Source organism: Apiospora phragmitis, assembly GCF_038363925.1.
Source record: "Apiospora phragmitis strain CBS 135458 chromosome Unknown utg000002l:1.0-5516284.0:1.0-5523493.0, whole genome shotgun sequence".
Lineage (NCBI taxonomy): Eukaryota > Fungi > Ascomycota > Sordariomycetes > Amphisphaeriales > Apiosporaceae > Apiospora > Apiospora phragmitis.
In genome coordinates this window covers 4,935,432-4,953,846 of record NW_027117400.1, presented here as the reverse complement: position 1 = coordinate 4,953,846, position 18,415 = coordinate 4,935,432, and the positions used below count along the sequence as shown (strand labels likewise).

At 49.7% G+C, this 18,415-nt stretch overlaps 7 protein-coding genes across 7 annotated transcripts; 2 read left to right on the top strand and 5 right to left on the bottom strand.

The window, feature by feature from the left end:
- Nucleotides 1–226: 226 nt before the first annotated feature.
- PG994_002304 (uncharacterized protein) lies at nt 227–1,534 on the top strand (the record flags this gene model as incomplete). The annotated part of the gene is made up of 4 exons (XM_066853713.1): nt 227–573; nt 675–922; nt 1,032–1,180; nt 1,247–1,534. The coding sequence occupies 4 exons, from the start codon at nt 227–229 to the stop codon at nt 1,532–1,534; spliced, it is 1,032 nt and encodes a 343-aa protein (XP_066721854.1).
- Nucleotides 1,535–2,898: 1,364 nt separating this feature from the next.
- PG994_002303 (uncharacterized protein) lies at nt 2,899–3,375 on the bottom strand (the record flags this gene model as incomplete). Its single annotated transcript, XM_066853712.1, has 1 exon — nt 2,899–3,375. One exon carries the CDS (start codon nt 3,373–3,375, stop codon nt 2,899–2,901), a length of 477 nt encoding a protein of 158 aa, XP_066721853.1.
- Nucleotides 3,376–6,902: 3,527 nt separating this feature from the next.
- On the bottom strand, nt 6,903–7,961 carry PG994_002302 (uncharacterized protein; the record flags this gene model as incomplete). Its single annotated transcript, XM_066853711.1, has 4 exons — nt 6,903–7,185; nt 7,265–7,377; nt 7,442–7,588; nt 7,665–7,961. Coding segments are annotated over 4 exons (840 nt in total), but the record flags the coding sequence as incomplete, so codon positions are not given.
- Nucleotides 7,962–7,981: 20 nt separating this feature from the next.
- Nucleotides 7,982–8,374, bottom strand: PG994_002301 (uncharacterized protein; the record flags this gene model as incomplete). Its single annotated transcript, XM_066853710.1, has 1 exon — nt 7,982–8,374. The coding sequence occupies one exon, from the start codon at nt 8,372–8,374 to the stop codon at nt 7,982–7,984; it is 393 nt and encodes a 130-aa protein (XP_066721851.1).
- Nucleotides 8,375–9,218: 844 nt separating this feature from the next.
- On the top strand, nt 9,219–10,267 carry PG994_002300 (uncharacterized protein; the record flags this gene model as incomplete). Its single annotated transcript, XM_066853709.1, is given in 3 exon segments — nt 9,219–9,866; nt 9,880–9,949; nt 10,047–10,267. 3 exon segments carry the CDS (start codon nt 9,219–9,221, stop codon nt 10,265–10,267), a joined length of 939 nt encoding a protein of 312 aa, XP_066721850.1.
- A 341-nt stretch (nt 10,268–10,608) lies between these two features.
- On the bottom strand, nt 10,609–12,713 carry PG994_002299 (FAD binding domain containing protein; the record flags this gene model as incomplete). Its single annotated transcript, XM_066853708.1, has 6 exons — nt 10,609–11,153; nt 11,194–11,553; nt 11,664–12,272; nt 12,346–12,465; nt 12,531–12,596; nt 12,662–12,713. The coding sequence occupies 6 exons, from the start codon at nt 12,711–12,713 to the stop codon at nt 10,609–10,611; spliced, it is 1,752 nt and encodes a 583-aa protein (XP_066721849.1).
- A 2,438-nt stretch (nt 12,714–15,151) lies between these two features.
- On the bottom strand, nt 15,152–18,233 carry PG994_002298 (uncharacterized protein; the record flags this gene model as incomplete). Its single annotated transcript, XM_066853707.1, has 7 exons — nt 15,152–15,645; nt 15,814–16,030; nt 16,089–16,488; nt 16,563–16,858; nt 16,918–17,824; nt 17,865–18,113; nt 18,175–18,233. 7 exons carry the CDS (start codon nt 18,231–18,233, stop codon nt 15,152–15,154), a joined length of 2,622 nt encoding a protein of 873 aa, XP_066721848.1.
- Nucleotides 18,234–18,415: the final 182 nt, after the last annotated feature.

The window sequence follows — 18,415 nt, the reverse complement described above, 5'->3', positions numbered from 1 at the left end:
ATAAGCTCCAAATCTGCATCGTCGCCTATCGCCAAGCCCCCTCTTAGATCCAAAGGTCCCTGCAACAGTGTGCTCTTCTCTCTATCTAAAACCATCTGCTATGAAGAGCCTGCTCACTGATACTTGTGGTCGCAACAGTGGGATAAAGACGATATTCTAGCCGTTGGCGGCTATGTAAGTCCCACCCAGTCCCCCAAAATTCGAAGCGGCTCTCTTCTGACACGGCATGGCCATCCACCACACAGCTCCCCTCCTCCCGGCAAGCGTGTTCTGCATCATCGCCACGTACCATGGCCTCGGCGCCCGAGACTCGCGGATCACCAAGCCCGAGGAGCTCGAGCTCCGGAAGATCGTGGTGAAGGAGTACATGGTATACTTCGAACTCGTCTACTTTGCGTGTTCGATTTCCACCAAGCTGGCCATGGCCGTCATGATCATGCGCCTCGGCACGAAGCGGAAATACCTGTGGACGCTGTGGGGGACCATTGTGGTCTTGCTGGCTTCGTCCATGGTGTGTCTCGGGGTGGTCTTTGCGAGCTGCACCCCGTTCCCGGCCACTTGGAATCCCTATCTGTGAGTTTTATAATAACCTCTAAGGCTATGTACTTACCACTCGACCTCATCCATCTTTCTTGCGAAGTGTGTGGGCTGACTAGTTACTGCGTCTTTGACAGTGGACAATGTCCGTTGGAATATGGCTGGATTGCCGTCAGCTACGGCGGATCAGTCATGCTGGCCGTGGTGGACTGGACAGCAGCTATCATGCCATTTTTCATGCTACGGGAGCTTCAGATGCCAAAGCGCAAGAAGCTGTCGGTTCAATTGATCCTAGGCTTGGGTGTTTTCGGCAGTGTTGCCGGCCTCGTACGGATGCCGTACTACCAGTTCTATGACATCAAGAAATACCCCCATGACACGCTTTGTAAGCATAGCCGTAGCACGAGCTGCTACCTCTCTCAACCTTCCACGTTTCAATCCCAGCCCTTGCACAGTTCATGACGCTCACGTTCCTAACTCTCTGGTCTCCCTAGACAACTACGGGCACATCATCCTCTGGTCAGTCTTGGAAGGCGGCCTCGGCGTCATCGCATGCTCTCTGCCCCCTCTCCGCGCCCTCTTCCGGAAATTCTACCAGGGCTCCGGCGGCCGATCTGGCTACGGCCTCAAGAGCAACAGCGAGGTAAGTCGTCCACAAAAGACCCACCCCACCCCCCAATGCACGATCGGAGAGAGGAATTCAGAGTAGATAAGTAGGAAACTAACAAACCATCCAAACAAGCAGCAGCAGCAGAGAGCTACAGGAGGTACCCAGCTCAGTGTCCTCGCGTCCCCCGGTCCGTCGCGCAAGCGTGGCTCCATCATGGACAACAAGAAGCAGTGGAACCGGCTCGACGACGAAGAGAGTTCGGGCTCGAGCGAGAGCGATGGCATTATGAAGAGGCTGGATGTTGTCGTGCCAACAGAGGAGGCGGGCCACACGGGGTCGGATGGAGAGAGAGTGAACCAAAGGCTGTATGGGGATAGGGGCGTGTGAAAGTCCTGACTTAATTGCTACTACACTTCTTTTTACTGCCTGGTATTGAATTATTATAGCGCCGCATGAAAACCCTAGTTAAGACTTGCCTCGTAATCTAACCTTGGGTCTATATTTTGAACGCCCTTGGTGATACCTAGGTCACCCCGTAGCTCCCATCACGGGCTCTGACTCAATAGCGTCCTCTCCATCTCTCCGCCGGCGCCGGTCCTAATTCCACCACTTGTACATGCCCCACGTAAGAAGTACTGTGACTTTCAAGACGAATATTGAGGAAAAATACCCCTTCTTGGTTTCCCGTGACCAATGATCCGCTTCATTGTACTCCTACTCCTCGCGAGGGCCATCAAACACAATCCTCCAACTTTTGACGGCAATCAACATGATTCTGCCAGCAGCGTAGCCTCCCATCATAAAAGCGAGCGTCTTTAGCAGCCAAGCAGGCCTCTTGAAACTCCGTCATCAGCAACGCCCAGACCACTGTTCCCATCATGTTAGCCAACTTGGTTCCGGAATTTGACGGCATGCCACATACCAGACTAAGTCATGGCAGGAAAACTGACTGAGTGCAAATCTGATTCTTTTACCGCATCGTTGCTTTCAATAGTAATTGTGAGCGCAAAAGCTGCACACACGAACAAGATTATGATCGGCACTGCAGGGTGATTAGCTATTAGAGCGTACACGATATCGGCTTGATTGAACTGGCCCGTTGAGCGCCTCGTGAAGCAACTTAGTGCGATGATGATGAGCTCTAGTGGCTTCAAGTGTATAGAGGATTCGTAATGATCGATTAGCTGACGAACGAGCTTTGCGTCACTCCAAATTGACCAGGAGGCAAATTGGCGTTTCGCCCACGACAGCGGCGAACGGGCCCGTCGACAGAATATATCATCACGCTTTTCTCCGAAGAAATGAGCAAGATCTCAGCCAGTGTCCACAACCTCGTACCCCACTCCTTGAGCCGCCGTAGCATGGTCTGGACTATAAACCTCATTGATTGCTGAGGAATATCGGCTTTGGAGAGAGGGTCCGACAAGGATCGCTAGAGAGTAGGCGGCGCGAACTATGTCGCAAATACGATAGACATCAAAACTCTGACTGGTGGCTTTAGTAAGCCCTTCGGCGTCTCATATATATTCGAAATCCAGCCAGAATGCATTCTTTTTAGCCGTAAGGGCTATCTTGATCCCGTGCTGTCTTAGAATGTGGCGGTCTCTTGGTGTAATACGGAAGAGAATTTCGCGAGTGGCGTAATCTACCTTCTAGTTTTTTAGGTCTTTAGTGGTAGCCATATAGAATTGTTTCCGAGTATATGAAAGAAAAACGAAGTTAGTATCGGAATTATTACCGTGCTCCCGAACCTAGTTAACCACTAGACGTGTTTTACATCCTTTGATAGTACCATTAGAATCATGCAATAGGAAGCAGATATAGCGCGGTCCAAAATGGCGCGGAAGTAGGTCGTTATAGCTGTCGTAGTCGTCGTCTATATCACCAAGGACATTTCCATTATTGGCAGCCGAGGGAGCAGAGGTGTGAGAGATCGGTATCATATCAATATGTTCTTCTGGAAGTAAGGGCTGCGAGAAGTCTTCTCTGGCTTCGCTCTCGCGCATCTCATCGGGTACATCCCGGTTGCGATTCTCCTTGTGATTACACGCGGCTCTCGGGTATTTGCGATCAAAGGCGCACACCTGGTCGTAGTTTCCACCGTTTCTCAAAATACCCTCAAGGCTTTGGGGCCAAAGAAGCTTCATCGTGGTATCAGGATCGGGAGTAGGGCACCAGGGATGTAATAGCTCACCATTGGGAGGAGAAGAAGATACGAAGATATCCATTTCAAGACAGTCATGGAGGAATAAGTCCAATGAACAAGCTGCAGTGTCAGAGAGACTCTCATGATTGCCGGCCCGGATCGCTGCCACCTACCGGTGGCTTCGGTACCACCGGGCTCGTGGGAGCCACGACTTGTTCCTTGGACAACGAGTAGTGTCAGGCGCCCATCGACAGGGACAAATACATTTCCTGCGCAAGGTCACTCACGCCAATCTCAACTACACGCCCGAAGGCGTCGCTGTGGCGTAAGCTGTCGAATGCCATGGTTGGCAGATTGAGCCTGGGTTTGCTGTGTATGAGCAACACAACAAGAAGAGAAGCAACCAAGAGCCTGTTAGCCCGGGTCAACCTAGGGATGTATCATATATATGGTAGAAATTTTCGGCGCGGGGCTTGTGTAACACACCAGAAAACGTCAGCATAAACCTCGCATTAAACAGGCAGTAATCAGACCAGTCATCGATGATTGGTTCATGAAGTTTCGTCGCCCATGCATAATAAACAAGTAAGATTGGGGGTCGTTGGGGTCCAATGGCAGCCTGAGTATCCCAGTTACGAGACTGAACTTGCCGGCTTGCACTTGGCAGGTTAATAGAGGGCAAGCTATCTTAATTCCTTTTTCTCAGCATCGAAAAGAGAGGCGACTTCGAAATCGCCGTGCATTGGAATGATAAAGTACGGTGACAGGGATGTTTGAAGAGAGCCTAGAATGCTGGTTTGGTACGAGTGTAGTAAGGAAAATGATGAGGAGAACAGAAGTGAGAGAGCTTGCCACTCTGTTCAGCTGTCCTATTACGGCTTCAGTATCTGGTATTTCCGAAAAACGGAAGCGGCCATGAAAATTGAGGCAGGTACGACCAGACCGTCAATCAGGCTGATGTCAGCAAGCACTTGGTGAGGATGAGTCATGAATATTTTGGAGATATTCTCTAATGAATTATTCTAATCGTTCAGGAGATAGTTTGCCCAGTAAGAGGTTGTTCAAAATACTCTATGACGGCCAATCAGATTTTATTTGTTTTCGTTCAGTTCTCAAGCTAAAAGAGTGTAGATCGTGGTACGTACGTTACCACGAAGCGCGCATCAACCCCCTTTGAGTACTAGGCCTCAATCCTGATCATGTCGGCAAAGTCGAGCCGGCATCTGCGATCAAAAAGCATAGTAGCCCTGATGAGTGCCCCCTTCCCCCCCCCCTGAAATCTCTCCTTTTCCATCGAGACAGGCCACATGAAGCCTGAACCAGTTATGCTGCCTTCGTCTACTGGCACAGCTTGGCCTGGTCCTTTATACCGAGATCCCCCGTGCATGCGGTCAGCTCAAATCATTGCTTCTTTTTAAGTGATGTAGTAGGAGGATGAACAAATCTATAACTTACGCAGCACTTGTGCTGATTGGTGCCTGGGACCGCGCCGCAGTTGATCGGGCGCTGAAGGCCGCAGGCATCACCCTTGTCTTTTCGCTATATAGCAGGAGGTAGAACCTCGGATTAGTCATTGTTCAAGTTCCAAAGGAGAGTAATGATGATTGGAAAAGGGGGGTTATGAGAGTATGGTTTGAGAACGAAGGGAAATGGTATCTTACGATGCAGTCGGCGCTGGAGCCAGTGACGGCAAGGCCAACAACGACCATGAGGAGCTTGGAGAACTGCATGTTGAAGGTAGTGGATTGGAATGGGTATGTTGGTTTGTGTAGGTAGTTGGTGCTTGATCTTTGCTGTTTGATGGTGAACTTGAGGAAAAATTAGGAGTTAGCAGCGAGTCTCGCACGTCTACTTATAGTTTTGCATCCATTTTCTTTCCTTTTGATTCTTTGTCGTCCTTCTCGTCCTAGCACGCTGTCGGACATCATCCAGCCTCTTGGATCGACTTGTTAACCGCTATCTCACGTCGGTCTTCTTCAGATCGCCGATGTTTCCACGCGAATGCGTCGTCAGTCAGTTGAAGCTGAGATTCCCCTGACGACATGGCATCTGAGGAGACTGCCAGGAATAAGACTCCCGACGATCATAGATGGCCTAGTGCTTACCACAGTACGGTATAGCCTGATTGTATACGGTCTAATGAGACAACCAGGCATGATCAGCCACTCGTTGGCTTACAGGTTCTGTGAGAGCAGGACAGTACAGCTTTGCTGATTCGTTCCCTCCAAGGAGTATCCCTCAGGATAACGCCACGAATGCGGGAAACTGTTTCACCTCGGGACCGGGTAGGACTTGGTGCGGGGCAGTGCATAGTCTTCTTGCATAGTGTTTGACAGCCACAATATCCGAAGAAGTAATGCAGCTAGGGGCAGAACAGAAGGCGGGATCGTTTTAGCTGCTCCGATGTATGCAACTGTAAGACTCTTGACTCACCGGAATGCATTATACTGAAGGCGTGATAGGCATAACAAGGGAAAAGGACATTGCATATACCCCAAGCCACTTATGCACACTAATGTAGCAGAGGACAGGGGTGTCGGCGCCGAGACTTAGCGCCGCATCCACGTCAGCCCAGAAAAACGCCAGCATCTAGCATGGCCCAGGCTTGCCAGCTGCAGTGCAGCGACTCGATGTGTCATGTGTGGTTAGACGCCTGAGGTGACAAACCTCGAAGATGGGATCGAAATTTGGCACGGCCAGGGCCGCCGCCACCCCCCGCATTTCCCAAGACCGCCACTGGACCCGGGGACCAGGAATCCTACGGGTCGGGCTTCAACGCCAAGTTGCACAAGCATGCTCTGGCTTCTACTGGCCAATAACACCTGAACTGGATCCCCGCGGAGGGACATGCAGCCAGGTTGCAGCAGAGACAGGGCTGGAGTGCCTCAGTGGAGATGCAATGCTAAGCTTCTTACTTCTTTTTTTTAGACTAATTATAGCACCCTATCCCTATCATGTTACATAATTATGGATGGTGTTGGTCACCGCTCCCTATTCGAATTGGATACTGATCATATTTGATTCATGTTAGTACCCCCTACTTCCTTGTCGCACATGCCCAATGACTGAACCTGTCTGATTGCCCCTTGGACTGGGTTCTCATTGGGTATTATGATATGTACTACCCTGACGGTCGGTCAAGCGCCCTCACCGACGGATGAGTGGCAGATGTTGATTCCCGTTTCTGTGGATAGCTGAGTAGTGACCCATCTCCAAAAGTGATTTCATCTTTCATATCATGCTCCCTATTAGCCGCAAGGATAGATTCTTTGCAATCTCTCGATTTTCTCGAAGTCGCAGGGAAATCGTTCGCTGGGTGCGCATCTGCTTATGACCGCCGCGAATAGGTCCGTAATGCTGGTATGCTTCCACCACCCGCTTTCCCCTCCCCTCTTACTGTCTAGTCTTTCTTACTAATTATGCACGAGGGGAAGTCATGAACCACGAGAGACGCCATAAACCCTCTAGCGCAATTTCCGTGTAGGTCCACAGACAGCCAGTGACGTATTGCCGTCCAGGATCCAGCTGACAGATCCCATCTCACCCTACCACTGAGGCAGCAAGCATGACCAAGCCCCCAAAGCTGTCCATGCTCGAAAACCACTCCACTCATTCAGCCGTCTGCCTGTTTCGAGTAACACCATACGCCACGGTCCCGCTCTGAGGGGTTTCGCTTACTTTGACGAAATCGCCGTTCACCGCCATCCCGTAGTCTGTCTGCGCCCCCAGGTCCTTCTCTATCCGCGCCATCCACTGCCCGGCCGTGTCCGCCTCCCACAGCTGCTTCCTCGCCGGCAATGGGGACAATATTATACCGATGGATTCCAGATCACACATAGCGGCCGGCTCGAAAATGACGACCATATTCACAATCTGGTAGAGCACACATAATCTGTAGAGCAAATCAGTCTCATTGGGCTTCACTCCGAGCAAGTTGTTGGAAAAGAAAAGGTGATTGGCAAAGGACGTACCGCCGGCCTGATTCGACGAAGATCCAGTGTCTCCACGTTACATCGGGGGTCTTGTTGCTGAGAACAGATTCCTGGCCAAAGTCTGTCCTGCCCAGTTCCATGGACAAAGTCTTCTTAACGTGCGGTTAGCATTACACATTGGAGAAGCGTAGGTAGAATATAGTAGGATATCGGGACGAGAGCTGAAACACTTACGAACACTGTCGTGATCAATAGACCAGCAATATCGTTGCTCTCAGTCTCACCATCGTCAAGTCGCACGATGATGTATATCGAAATAGCTTGCAAAGCAGCGATGACTTCATGAGGGTTCAACTCGGCGGACTGAGGCATGGCACAGTCAGTGAATTGTGGCAAAAGCTCCTCCCACAGGAAAAGGGTCCTGCTGATACAGACGTACCATTTTGTAGAGGCGCTCGCACTCTTGGCGGACATTCCTCCAGAATAGCCTGCGGTTCCCCTGGAGTTCGGGTTTCAGCAGTTGCATGAGACTGATGCAGTTTTTCAACGACTCCATGTCTGGGGCTTCGGGCCCGGGATTCGCCATTATCGGGTGGATGAAGGGCGGCAGCGCATTGTCCCGCATCATCATGAGTGGGTACGATTTCAAGGTGTGGCATATGAGACTGGCAATCCTCTGCGCCCCGGTCTTCATTTTCGGCCGCCGAATGAGAGATCGAGTATTGTTGCTGGGGGGGTCTTGGTATTGTTAGCACATTAGGAAAAGTAGAAGCGTCGGGTAACGGAAATGGCTGTTCGATTTGGACTGCGGCCATCAGAAACGCGAATGGCATATTCTTGGGAGAGTGACTGCGTCACTTCGTTTCTGCCGGTCGATAGTGCAAATTGGTCGAGGAAATCAACACCCTGGGGATCGCCCCAGCCAAACGCTGCTTCACCGAGGCTTCCAGACACCGCATCCAGTGCAGCTACAAAGCCATCATAATCAACTGTGATGTTATCGTCCTGGCCCGCCTCTTGGGGCGCTGCGACCGCGGGGGGTCCCCTCGGTCCCAAAAGAAGATACGGCATCTGGCGATCTGCTCGATTCAGAACCTGTCGTCTGCTGTGATCTGGCTTGTCCATTTCCTTTCGGGCCGTCTGATGCATAACGGCAGATGATGCCCTTATTATTCAAACATCTTGAGCACTCAGGCCGCTTCCTATCGCAGCGTGTCTTTCCGCTTATACAAGCGAGACAGGACTTGACTCTAGGCACCCTATCGCCCGGCTTCCGAGTCCGACAGTAGTATCCATGCCTCTTCAAGCTCGATGCTGGGGACGAAGGGTTGTCAGTAAGATCAACCCCGACTTTAGTGCCGGGCACCACAGGAAGCTGAAAGCCCGCGCTAGACGACTCACCCTTGTCGAATGGTTTGTTGCATTGCGAGCAGCGCATAACGGACTGAATTGTGCCATCTTCCATGGTTTCCGAATTTATTTCAATTTGAACCGCTGGATTCGGTACGTTTTGGTCCCAAATGTGGAAGAACGTCTGTAAAGCTGACCACGAGATTATGGTACAGATTTGGTGAGGAGTACTCCGCAAGCACTGTGCCGTTAGCATTTGTCAGCTCCAAAACTCCAAAAAGGGGCACAGGGGTTGCGTCTAGCCACAGGCGCCACTCTGAATAATTACAAGCCACATCTCCACCTTTACCAGAGCATATTGTACCGGGACATTATCAATCCCCTACTTTTGACAAAGTCGTACGAAAAGCCACAACCAGCCTGCGGAGATAACTTGAAGCCGTCGACAACATGGATTCGGTAATAGCAGTGCATCCAGGTATATATAAGATGCATGATCACCATGATCTTGGGAACACATGAAGAGCTAAAAATAATCAAACTACACCTCCGTAACAGTCACAAGTTGTAACCCCAATCCTATATACCACTGTTTACAAGTGCATTTATTCCCCGTAACCGCCATCCTTTTACCACCATCACCATGCCCCAGACACGCATGCCCATCCCCACCAAGATCGTCCGCGACACGTGTTACCCCACCATCTCCCCCACGCGCCCCGAGAACTCGGCCCGGGGCAAGACCGTCGTCGTAACCGACGGCGGCACCGGCATCGGTGCCGAAAAGGCCCGCTTTTTCGCCGCCGCGGGCGCCTCGCGCATCCTCCTAATCGGACGTCGCCCGGAACCCCTTCTGGCCACCAAGGCGTCCATCGAGTCGGAGCACCCGGCCACGGCCGTGACGGCGACGCCGACCGACATGACGGACAAGGCGCAGGTGGACGCCGCCTTCGCCGACTTTTGCTCCTCTGGTGCCAAGGACGACGTCAAGAAGATCGATGTCTTGATCAGCGCCGCCGCCACCATGGGCCCCCTCGAGGGCGTCGACGACGTGGACCCGGCCGCCTTTTTCGCGGGCCTCGCGGCCAACGCGGGCAGCGCCCTGCTGGTGGCGCAAGCTTTCCTACGGCACGCCGCCGCCGAGGACGCTGTCGTCGTCAATGTCTCGTCCAACGCGGCTCACGTCAACTTCGCGCGCGCCTTCGCCTCGTACAGCGTGGGCAAGCTCGCGGCCTACCGGGTCTGGGACGCCGTTGCGTTCGGTACACTCGCACCCGGGCCGGGTGCGGGTGTACCATCTGCAGCCGGGTATTGTGGATACGGACATGAACCGGGCGGCGGGCGGGGTCGAGGCGCTGGGGTATGAGGATCATGGTAAGTTTTGAAAACTATCTCCTTGATAAGGGGTGCCACTGAAGGGGAGGCTTGGCCCATGTGATAAAGAGGCTAACATTTCTCGTAACAACGTCAGTATCTTTGCCCGCCGGCTTCATGCTCTGGCTTGCGAGTCCCGAGGCGACCTTTCTGAAGGGCAAGTTTCTTTGGGCCAAATGGGACGTCGATGAGCTCAAGACCCGAGCCGAGGAGATTGAGGCTAGTCAGGAGTTCAATATCCAGGTCGTCGGTTGGCCGTTCGGGGGAGACTCCAAGATCGAGATGTCCGCCGACGCCAGTGGCCACTGGAAGAAATGAGGGTGGCTGAGTGGTCAGAAAGGATACAGTTTGGTTGTTATCTGAGCCGTCAAGGATACATATCATGATTTATTATAGTTTATTCATCGCGATGCAGGACATCCAAACTACCTTTAGGCTCGCGTGCGCAGCGAGCGTCTATGGGGAGAAATCATACAAACAGTGCCGCCCCGGTCCACGTCCAAGAAACGCAGGGCTCGCTGGCAATGAGCAACCGAATCGAAACTCCAAGGATGCTGACAACGCACTCGTGTCCAATGAGCAAGCGCGCCCACCATGCGGCGTCATCCAGTCCAATAATAGAACACTCCGATGGTCAATGGCCATCCCCTCCGCCATCCTCAACCAAGCATCTTCGCCATGTAAGCCAGGACTCCCTCCTTGTCGCCCACGTAGCCAATGTACATGTCGGGCCGGACCACGACCGTGAAGGAATCAGACGGCTCCACCTCAGCCGACCCGTATGCTCGCTGCCCGCGCGCGCGCCGGATGGCGCACGTGGAATGCTTCGCTGAGCTGCGTCCCTTTGTGGCCGCATAGATGGCCCACGCCAAGCCTCGCCACATCAGGTTGACGACGTTCGCAGCCTGCCCGAATCGGTTTCGGAAGGCCTGCGCATAGTTCATCTTGTTGCCGAGGACCAGGACCAGGAATCGACCGTAACCGTAGCGACGCGCCACTTGGTAGAGACGGTGGTCGTCCACCGTTTTGGCATAGGGGAAGCAGGGATGCAGTCTCAGATCCGGGCAACGCGTGCCGGCCTTCCAGATACCTCGCTCTGACGCCACTACCAAAAGAGAATTCATCTCGTCATAGGCTACGCCCATGCCTAGAACCAAATTGGGTTTATCAGTGATCTGGTCAAATGGCATAACCCGAGCCTCACCTGATCGTCCATCGAGATCAGGCGAAGAGGAATGACTTACCTGTAATGTATCCAGCGTTCTTCTCAATGGTCGCAACATACTGCTTGGCGCTGTGTCTCGTGTTGCGAACCAGCTGAGCTGCCAGACTAACAGCGTTCTGGGCAACGGCACGCCGCTCCGTGTCGTAAGACTTCATAATCATTGCGATCCGATTCATGCTGTCGCCGTTAGAACCGGGACCAACCTTCATCTTTCCGCAGGCTAGGGCAATGCGCCAGATGAGACCGAAGGCGTCTGCGATGCCCGTATTGAGGCCCTGTGCTCCGTTGACAGAGTGGCAATGCGCGGCATCGCCGGCCAGGAAAATGCGACCTCTGCCGTCCTCGCCACTGACAAATGTCGACGCGACCCGCTCCTTGACTGTTCAAAGTGAGATGGAACCCACAGGTTAGCCGATGTTATCCATGAATCGAAATATCGAGGATTCTACTTAGGTAGGTAAGTAGTTAGTAGCTCACCTTCAAACGTACTAAACCACTCCGTCCGCACAAAGTCGACCCGATACGGCGCCATGTGCTCCCGGATCGTCGCCTCGGCCGCCTCCTGCGTAATCACGCGCCCCTCCAGCAGGCGGATGTAGAAGCGGGACATGCCGCGCTCGCGCGGGATCCACAGGACGCGGCACTGGCCGCCGAGCTGGAGCGAGATGATCTCCGGGCAGAGCGGGAAGTCGGTGGCGACAAAGGTGTCCAGCACGGCCCAGACCATCTCGGGCTGCGTGCCGTGGAAGCCGATGCCGAGGCCCTGGCGGACCATCGAGCGGGCGCCGTCGGCGCCGATGGCGAACTTGGCGCGCGTGGTCACGATGCTGCTGCTGCTGCTGCTATCATCGCGACCCGCTGCGTCGTCGCTCGTGACGGTCACGCCTTTGATGTCTTCGGAGACAGACTTAACCCGATGACCGAACCGGACAATCGCGGTAGTGTTGTCGGGGTGCTCCGACTGGAGTTGGTGAAGTAGTACCTTCTCGACCTCGGGCTGGCCGACTATCAGCATGTTCTTGTGGTGGCAGTGCTCGAGGCTGGTCCACCACGTGCTCTGCCGCGACTGTAATTCTCCATTAGCAAATGTAGAGCTAGCTGCGGTTGGTTGTCGCATGTTAGCTTAGCTGATGCGCTGTGAACAGTAAGTAGAATGAAGAAGAAAACTCACTATTGCAATCAATTCCCTTCGGTCGGAGCTCGTAGAGCGCACCAGCCACCTCGAGGTACTGCTGCGTTCTTGCATTGAGGCCGTCGGCTCGGCCAGCTTGGAGGGTTGACGGCTTCTCGTCTTGGGTTTGTCAGCTTCATTGAGGTGGTTGATGTCAGCGAGGACTTGGGATGTGGAGGGCTTACCAATGATATAAACAGAGAGTCCCGTTTGTTGAGCTAGAACCGCACAGAGCAGGCCAGTTGGACCTCCTAATTGATTTGCAGGTTAGCGGGTCATCTTAGCATGTGTGATGAGATGTGACATGTCTTCTTACCGCCAACGATGACGAGGTCAACCTCTTCACTGACTTGTGAAGACATTTCCATGTCGTCCAGTGGTGATTCTGTTTAGTGCTGCGTTGCTGATGTGATCAGGTGTATGTGCAAAATTCTTTACACGAAGAGGAGCGATGGCAATGAGAAAGTTGGGTGCAAAGGTTTTCAGAAGATGCCGAAATGTTTGGGATGCATAAGATTTTTGTCGCGGGTGGGACGTGAGTGGAAAAGGAATTGATGATTGGACTGCGTTGACCGGGCAAAAGGGCGACTGCATGGCCAGCTCCCTACAGCATAAGTAATTAGCAGCCCGCACCAAGGAATCCAGGGCGTACACACTTGTAGCTCAGTGGTCGATTTACCGTTCTGTCACACAGCTCGATGAGCCGCTACAATCGATTTGTTTTCGACTCGAAGCTGATAACAGTGTATGATAACTACCTTCAACTGTTATGTAGTCACACGAGGATGTAAATGGTCCTTACTTCCTGGGATAACCGCCGATAAGAGCCCCTTTGTCGTTCTGTACCCGCCTTCGATGGAAACCCACTGTGCTGTGTCAACCAAGGAAATTGAGTACCATGTCAGAAGATTCCCATATCAGAAAGATTACGGCAACAGCCTTGGCCATTTCACATGGACTAACCCCGAAAACCAATAGGGAATGGACGCATGGTGTACCTCTTTTTTATCCCGCTCTATCAGCCTTTCTGGGTTCGAGATTTCATGTATGGTAGTCAAACATATTCACATCGATCACCAGCCTGTGCTCGAGAGAAGACGTGGTAAGATAGCTCATATTGAGAATGATTTGTGACTTTCAAGGATTTGCCACATCTCGAATCCGGCTCATAATTATATCTTGATGATGTACTAGAGGATACAAAGCTTGGCTCACATCAGTTTCATGGGCTTCTCAATGCTCACAAGCAACTCAGATCCGTCGCTGAAGTCGCAACACAGTTCCTCGGTTCCTAAATCCCCCCAAGGGCCTCCCGGCCCCATGCGCCTGAAAACTCGCTTGAAATCATCCACGTCTTTGTGCGAGAATATGTACATGTTCTCTAGGAACCGTTTGAACCCCCTAGAGAGCGGCTCTTCTTATTATTTATTAATTTTTAAACTTTATTATTAAAAAAACTCGATTATTATATTTTATATATTTTTTTATTTGTTAGAACAGCAGGAACTAAGGTTTTCCATATTACTCTAAAAGGGGTGCCACGTGCCTACGCGCACGAACCCTTTTCCTATTTCATTAAGAGGGGCATACGATGCCCCTCGTAGCTTGTATTAAAGATAGACATGAATAATAGAATATAACGATTGAACCCTGATTGAACCTAGAACTTATACGTATATATAAAAGCTTATTTAATATTATTCGTTATATAAATTTTAACCTCTTAATATTAACTATTTTTATATTAAAAAAGTTATATGAGAAAGAAATCGAAAGTTTTATATAAGCGTATCTTATTTATATTTTAAAAGAAGACTTTTTATTAATATTCTTAAAAACGTTTTAAGCGATTTTCATCGTTTTAAATATTTAGGGAGGTTTTTAAAAGGTAAGATTTATACCGTATAATCTAGAATATATTATTTTATAAGTAAATATAAAACTATATACGCTAACACTTCTAGCGACCTCTTTCGGCTTATTTATACCTTAAGAATTAAAAGTTTTAAATAATTTAATTAAAGTTTAATTTTAAACCGAATATATAAGAAATTAAATCGCGTAATATTAAACTAACTCCTCGATATTAATTTTTATTAAACTTAATTAAATTATAAAAGGTATAACATAAGTTATATACCGGTTCGCTTTTTTAAAAAATAAAGTAACTATATTATAAAAAGTAAATAAAATACTTAGCCGGCGTTACCGTATAGAAAAACAGCTATAAAATAAAGGATTACTTCGTATATAAATAAAAAAAAATTTATAATCTTAAAAAAATATTAATAAATAGTTATAAAATAAATCGCGAAAAAGGAGTAGTTATATAAAAACGTTTAAAACGCGCTTATAACGCTATAAAATCTACGAAAAGCTCGAGTATAATACTCGTACTTATTAAAATAATATAAAAGCGTTTAACGAAAATAATTTTAAATAGTTTTAATTAATTTTAAACGTAATAGTTTAATAAATTTATATTTTATTATACGAGGTCTTAAAAAGTATTTAATTAAATTATAAACTACGTTATTTAATATCTTAATATATATATCTTACTTACTAGGCTATACTTATTTATTATTTAAAACTATTCTTCCGCTCGAATGCATATGAGAAAGAGAACGTCGCTAATATAAGAGATATTGAAATTTAGTTTAAGATGTTATAAATGTCAACTTGAAGTAAACGAGAGCGTTTTGCGGCACGTAACTTGATAAAACAGATGCAAAAATCAAGAGAGTAGAATATAGGAAAGATCAACCGAGTCCCAACATAAACAAAATCGTTACTTCGTCAGTAATTAACAGAACCCCTCGTCGCGCGCGATCTGGTCATCCGAGTGCGCTGGCCCTCGTTGAGGTTCCCGTAGGTGTAGTAACATCAGGATGCGCGACTTCAAAGCCTCGTCGAAGGTTCCCACACGGTTGGACGTCAAAATGAGAATGCCCTCGTAATACTCGAGTACGCGTAGGAAAACGGAGAGGGCGTTCCGCTCCATGTTGTCGAGGCTTCGTTGCTCGAGAAACACCTCGGCCTCGTCAATTAGCACAATACAGTTCCATATCTTGCCCAGGTAGAGCACCAAGTCCAGGTACTTCTCCACCTCCGCCGGCTTGGTTCCAATGTCGCCGCAGGTCACTCGGAACAGGGGCTTTTCCGCCATCTCGGCCACAGTTTCGGCCGTAAATGTCTTGCCCGTGCCAGGCCCACCATGCAGCAGAATAATAAGACCGTTACCTTTGCGGTTAACGATGTCAGTTCCCTGCTCAGAAGCGATTTGATGCTTCACAAGAGCTTGAATCAATTCTTTCGTGCTGGGCTCCACGACGAGGTGCTTGAAGGACTCCTTATTCCACCTCACGTCCTTAATACGATCAACATTTAAGCCCACCAATCAAATAAACATTATCAGCACAAATCCATAAATTAAGGGAGTATTAGTTGTGCGATTGAAACACGTACCCCATTTCTTGGTGTGGATATTGTAGCCAGGAATTGTGTCTGGAAACACGTATATGTCAGGCGAAGGGGGTGGAGTATCATTTTCCATGACCTCTGAGCTGAGTCTTTCGGAGTCCTCAGCACTTCTGTTTGTCTTTGAAAATCTAGCTGGGGTCATGACTAAGCTAGAGTGAAGCCGTTGGTAGGTCTTGTAGTCGACCATGAAGCGCTCTCCATTCTGTGCGATTATGTCAGGTCAAGAATATGCCTGTTTTAAGGACAAAGAAAGAGCTTACTGTGTGTTCGGCACCTTCTTCCTCATATGAGACAAGGTGCTGTCTCCGGCATTTCCAGAACGTTTTCCCTCGCCTTTCCAGGCAGGCCTTGATTCGTGGGGACGCAAACCTCAATGGATACCTGTTCAAGGTTTTGATGCTTGACTCTTTGTCCGCCTCATCGACATCAATATTGATACTAATCACAAACTTGTTGCGGTGGAATTCGCCATCGAATCCGAAGTGCCAGCTGTCCACAGCCCACGTGCTTGAAATCCTGTTCGACGACGTCTCCGTTTTGGACCAGTTGATTTCCTTTTCTTTATTATCCTGACGGAGAAGCGGAGCCGATGTCTGCTTGAGCCAATCTTTTGCAATGGTGGCATGGACTTGATGACTTTCCTCCCATACCAGGACGTCCCTGGTTTCACCAGGAAGGGCAATGTTTCGCAAGAAACAACTCCCCTCGTGAGATGCTCCTCGACCAAAGCATACTTCTGGGCGTAGTTTTCTTCAATCCAGGAAGTCAGAAACTTCATGAACTCTCCTGATTTCAGACTCAGTCGATCGAGAGCGTTGCTAGAGCGATAGTGGTACCAAAACAGATATGGGGCGGGAATCCGCCGTATGTCATGGTCCGGGAAATCATCTGAGAAGTTAGGTTGCATTGCGAGAAACTGTTCCATAGCAGCTATCATATCCCTATGGTGCAAGTTGATTAACTCAGATGTTGGAACCGGACGACGCGGTAGATCATTCGTGGCAAGTAGGGCTTTCGCCACCTCAGCTTCCTGAACAGTGGGTGTGTAATATCAGAACGCTGGCTTAGATACCCTTCTATGTGACTGACAGGAAGGTTGCACCGCAGCGCAGGGTTGCCTGAGGGGCCAGAGACCCAATTCGGTTCGTCAAGATAGCCTGTCATGGGTGCCCCGGGCCTGGTATCCTCGGGAAGGAAATAAAGTCTTTCGCATCGAAAAGCGCTAGCTTGAAGACCCTTCAAAGCTTGGTTCTCCTGCGCTAGCAAGGCAATACGGCCAAGCAGATTTTCGCTCTTTGTGCCAACATCCATGACGTGTCGTTCAGTGTTGGAGTCGTCCTGTACCGCGGCGACGTCCGCGGAAGACTCTGCCTCTGTGGAATCGATATCCATCAAGAGGCCAGTCTCCTCATCAGTGCCAATTGTGTACACCTCTAGGCTTAAAGTTTCCGACGAATCTGACCTAGGCTCTGTATATAGGTGAGGAATTGAACTTGAAGGGCAATCTTTTCTCAATGATTGTAATCTCAACTGCTGTCCAAGAAGAAGGTTTTTGTACGCAGGTTGTTGTTGATATGCAAGTATTCGTTGACGATGGGTAGTTACCTGCTGCAGATTCTGATGGGAGGTGAGAGGAACGTTTGGTATTGGCCCAAGGTTGAATTGTTCGTCTCCGTGATCCCCGGGCCCGATGTTGGTCCTGAATATAGTCACGAGTAATTCCCTGGTGAAATCGCTCGCTGATGTTTGATCTCGGGAAATAGTAAGATGGTTCCAGATGCGTCCTCGCTCAAGTTGTTCTTTTCTTGTATCTTCGTATTTCTCGACCTCACCAGACTGGTTCGAGCTGTCCCCTATACGCTCTTCAGAAGACTCCCTCTGCGTCCTATAATCTGCCGGTTTGGATACGCTCGTATCTGCGATTGTTGGGCTAGCGTAGTTCGCTAAGGGGCCATTGTTTTCCTTTGCTGGATCTTTGGGTTCCGTTTCGACGCTTCTGCGATTAAAAAAACGGCTTAAGCTGATCCACAACATACTCTTTCTCAGCGTCTATATTTCCGCTAAGGGCTTCCTCGACACTTTGTCGAAAGGACTTGGGATGTAACGCGTCCGGAAAATGAAGAATACACAGCTCGGCTCTTCTGGTCCAGAAATCCACAAAGCCTTCCACATAAAGATCAAAGATGGCGATAATTTCAGCTTCGGTAACCTCGTCGCTTCCTTCAAAGAACCGTGCTAGAATCTTCGATTCCTCCACAAATTCAAATAGAACGTTATACTGCTTGCTAATATAGTGTTAGCAGATCTGATAAATATCCTCGTCCTCCTCCGAAGTCTCTCAGAAACTTTTTCAAGAAAGGATTTGTCGCTGCCGCAGATCTCAATAAGATCAACTTCAAGATCATAATGGTCTAGCATTGCCAGAAGTGCTGCGTAGGTTCGAACATACCAACTGCTTAGAAGGGGGACTTGGATAGAACAGGTTGGTAACAATAAGAATAACAAAGAGTGAGCAAGTGAGAGAGAGTGTATAGGTTTAGTTTCTCTCGGCGCTATTAATGTCGCGATGTATCGCTTCTTAAAAGCT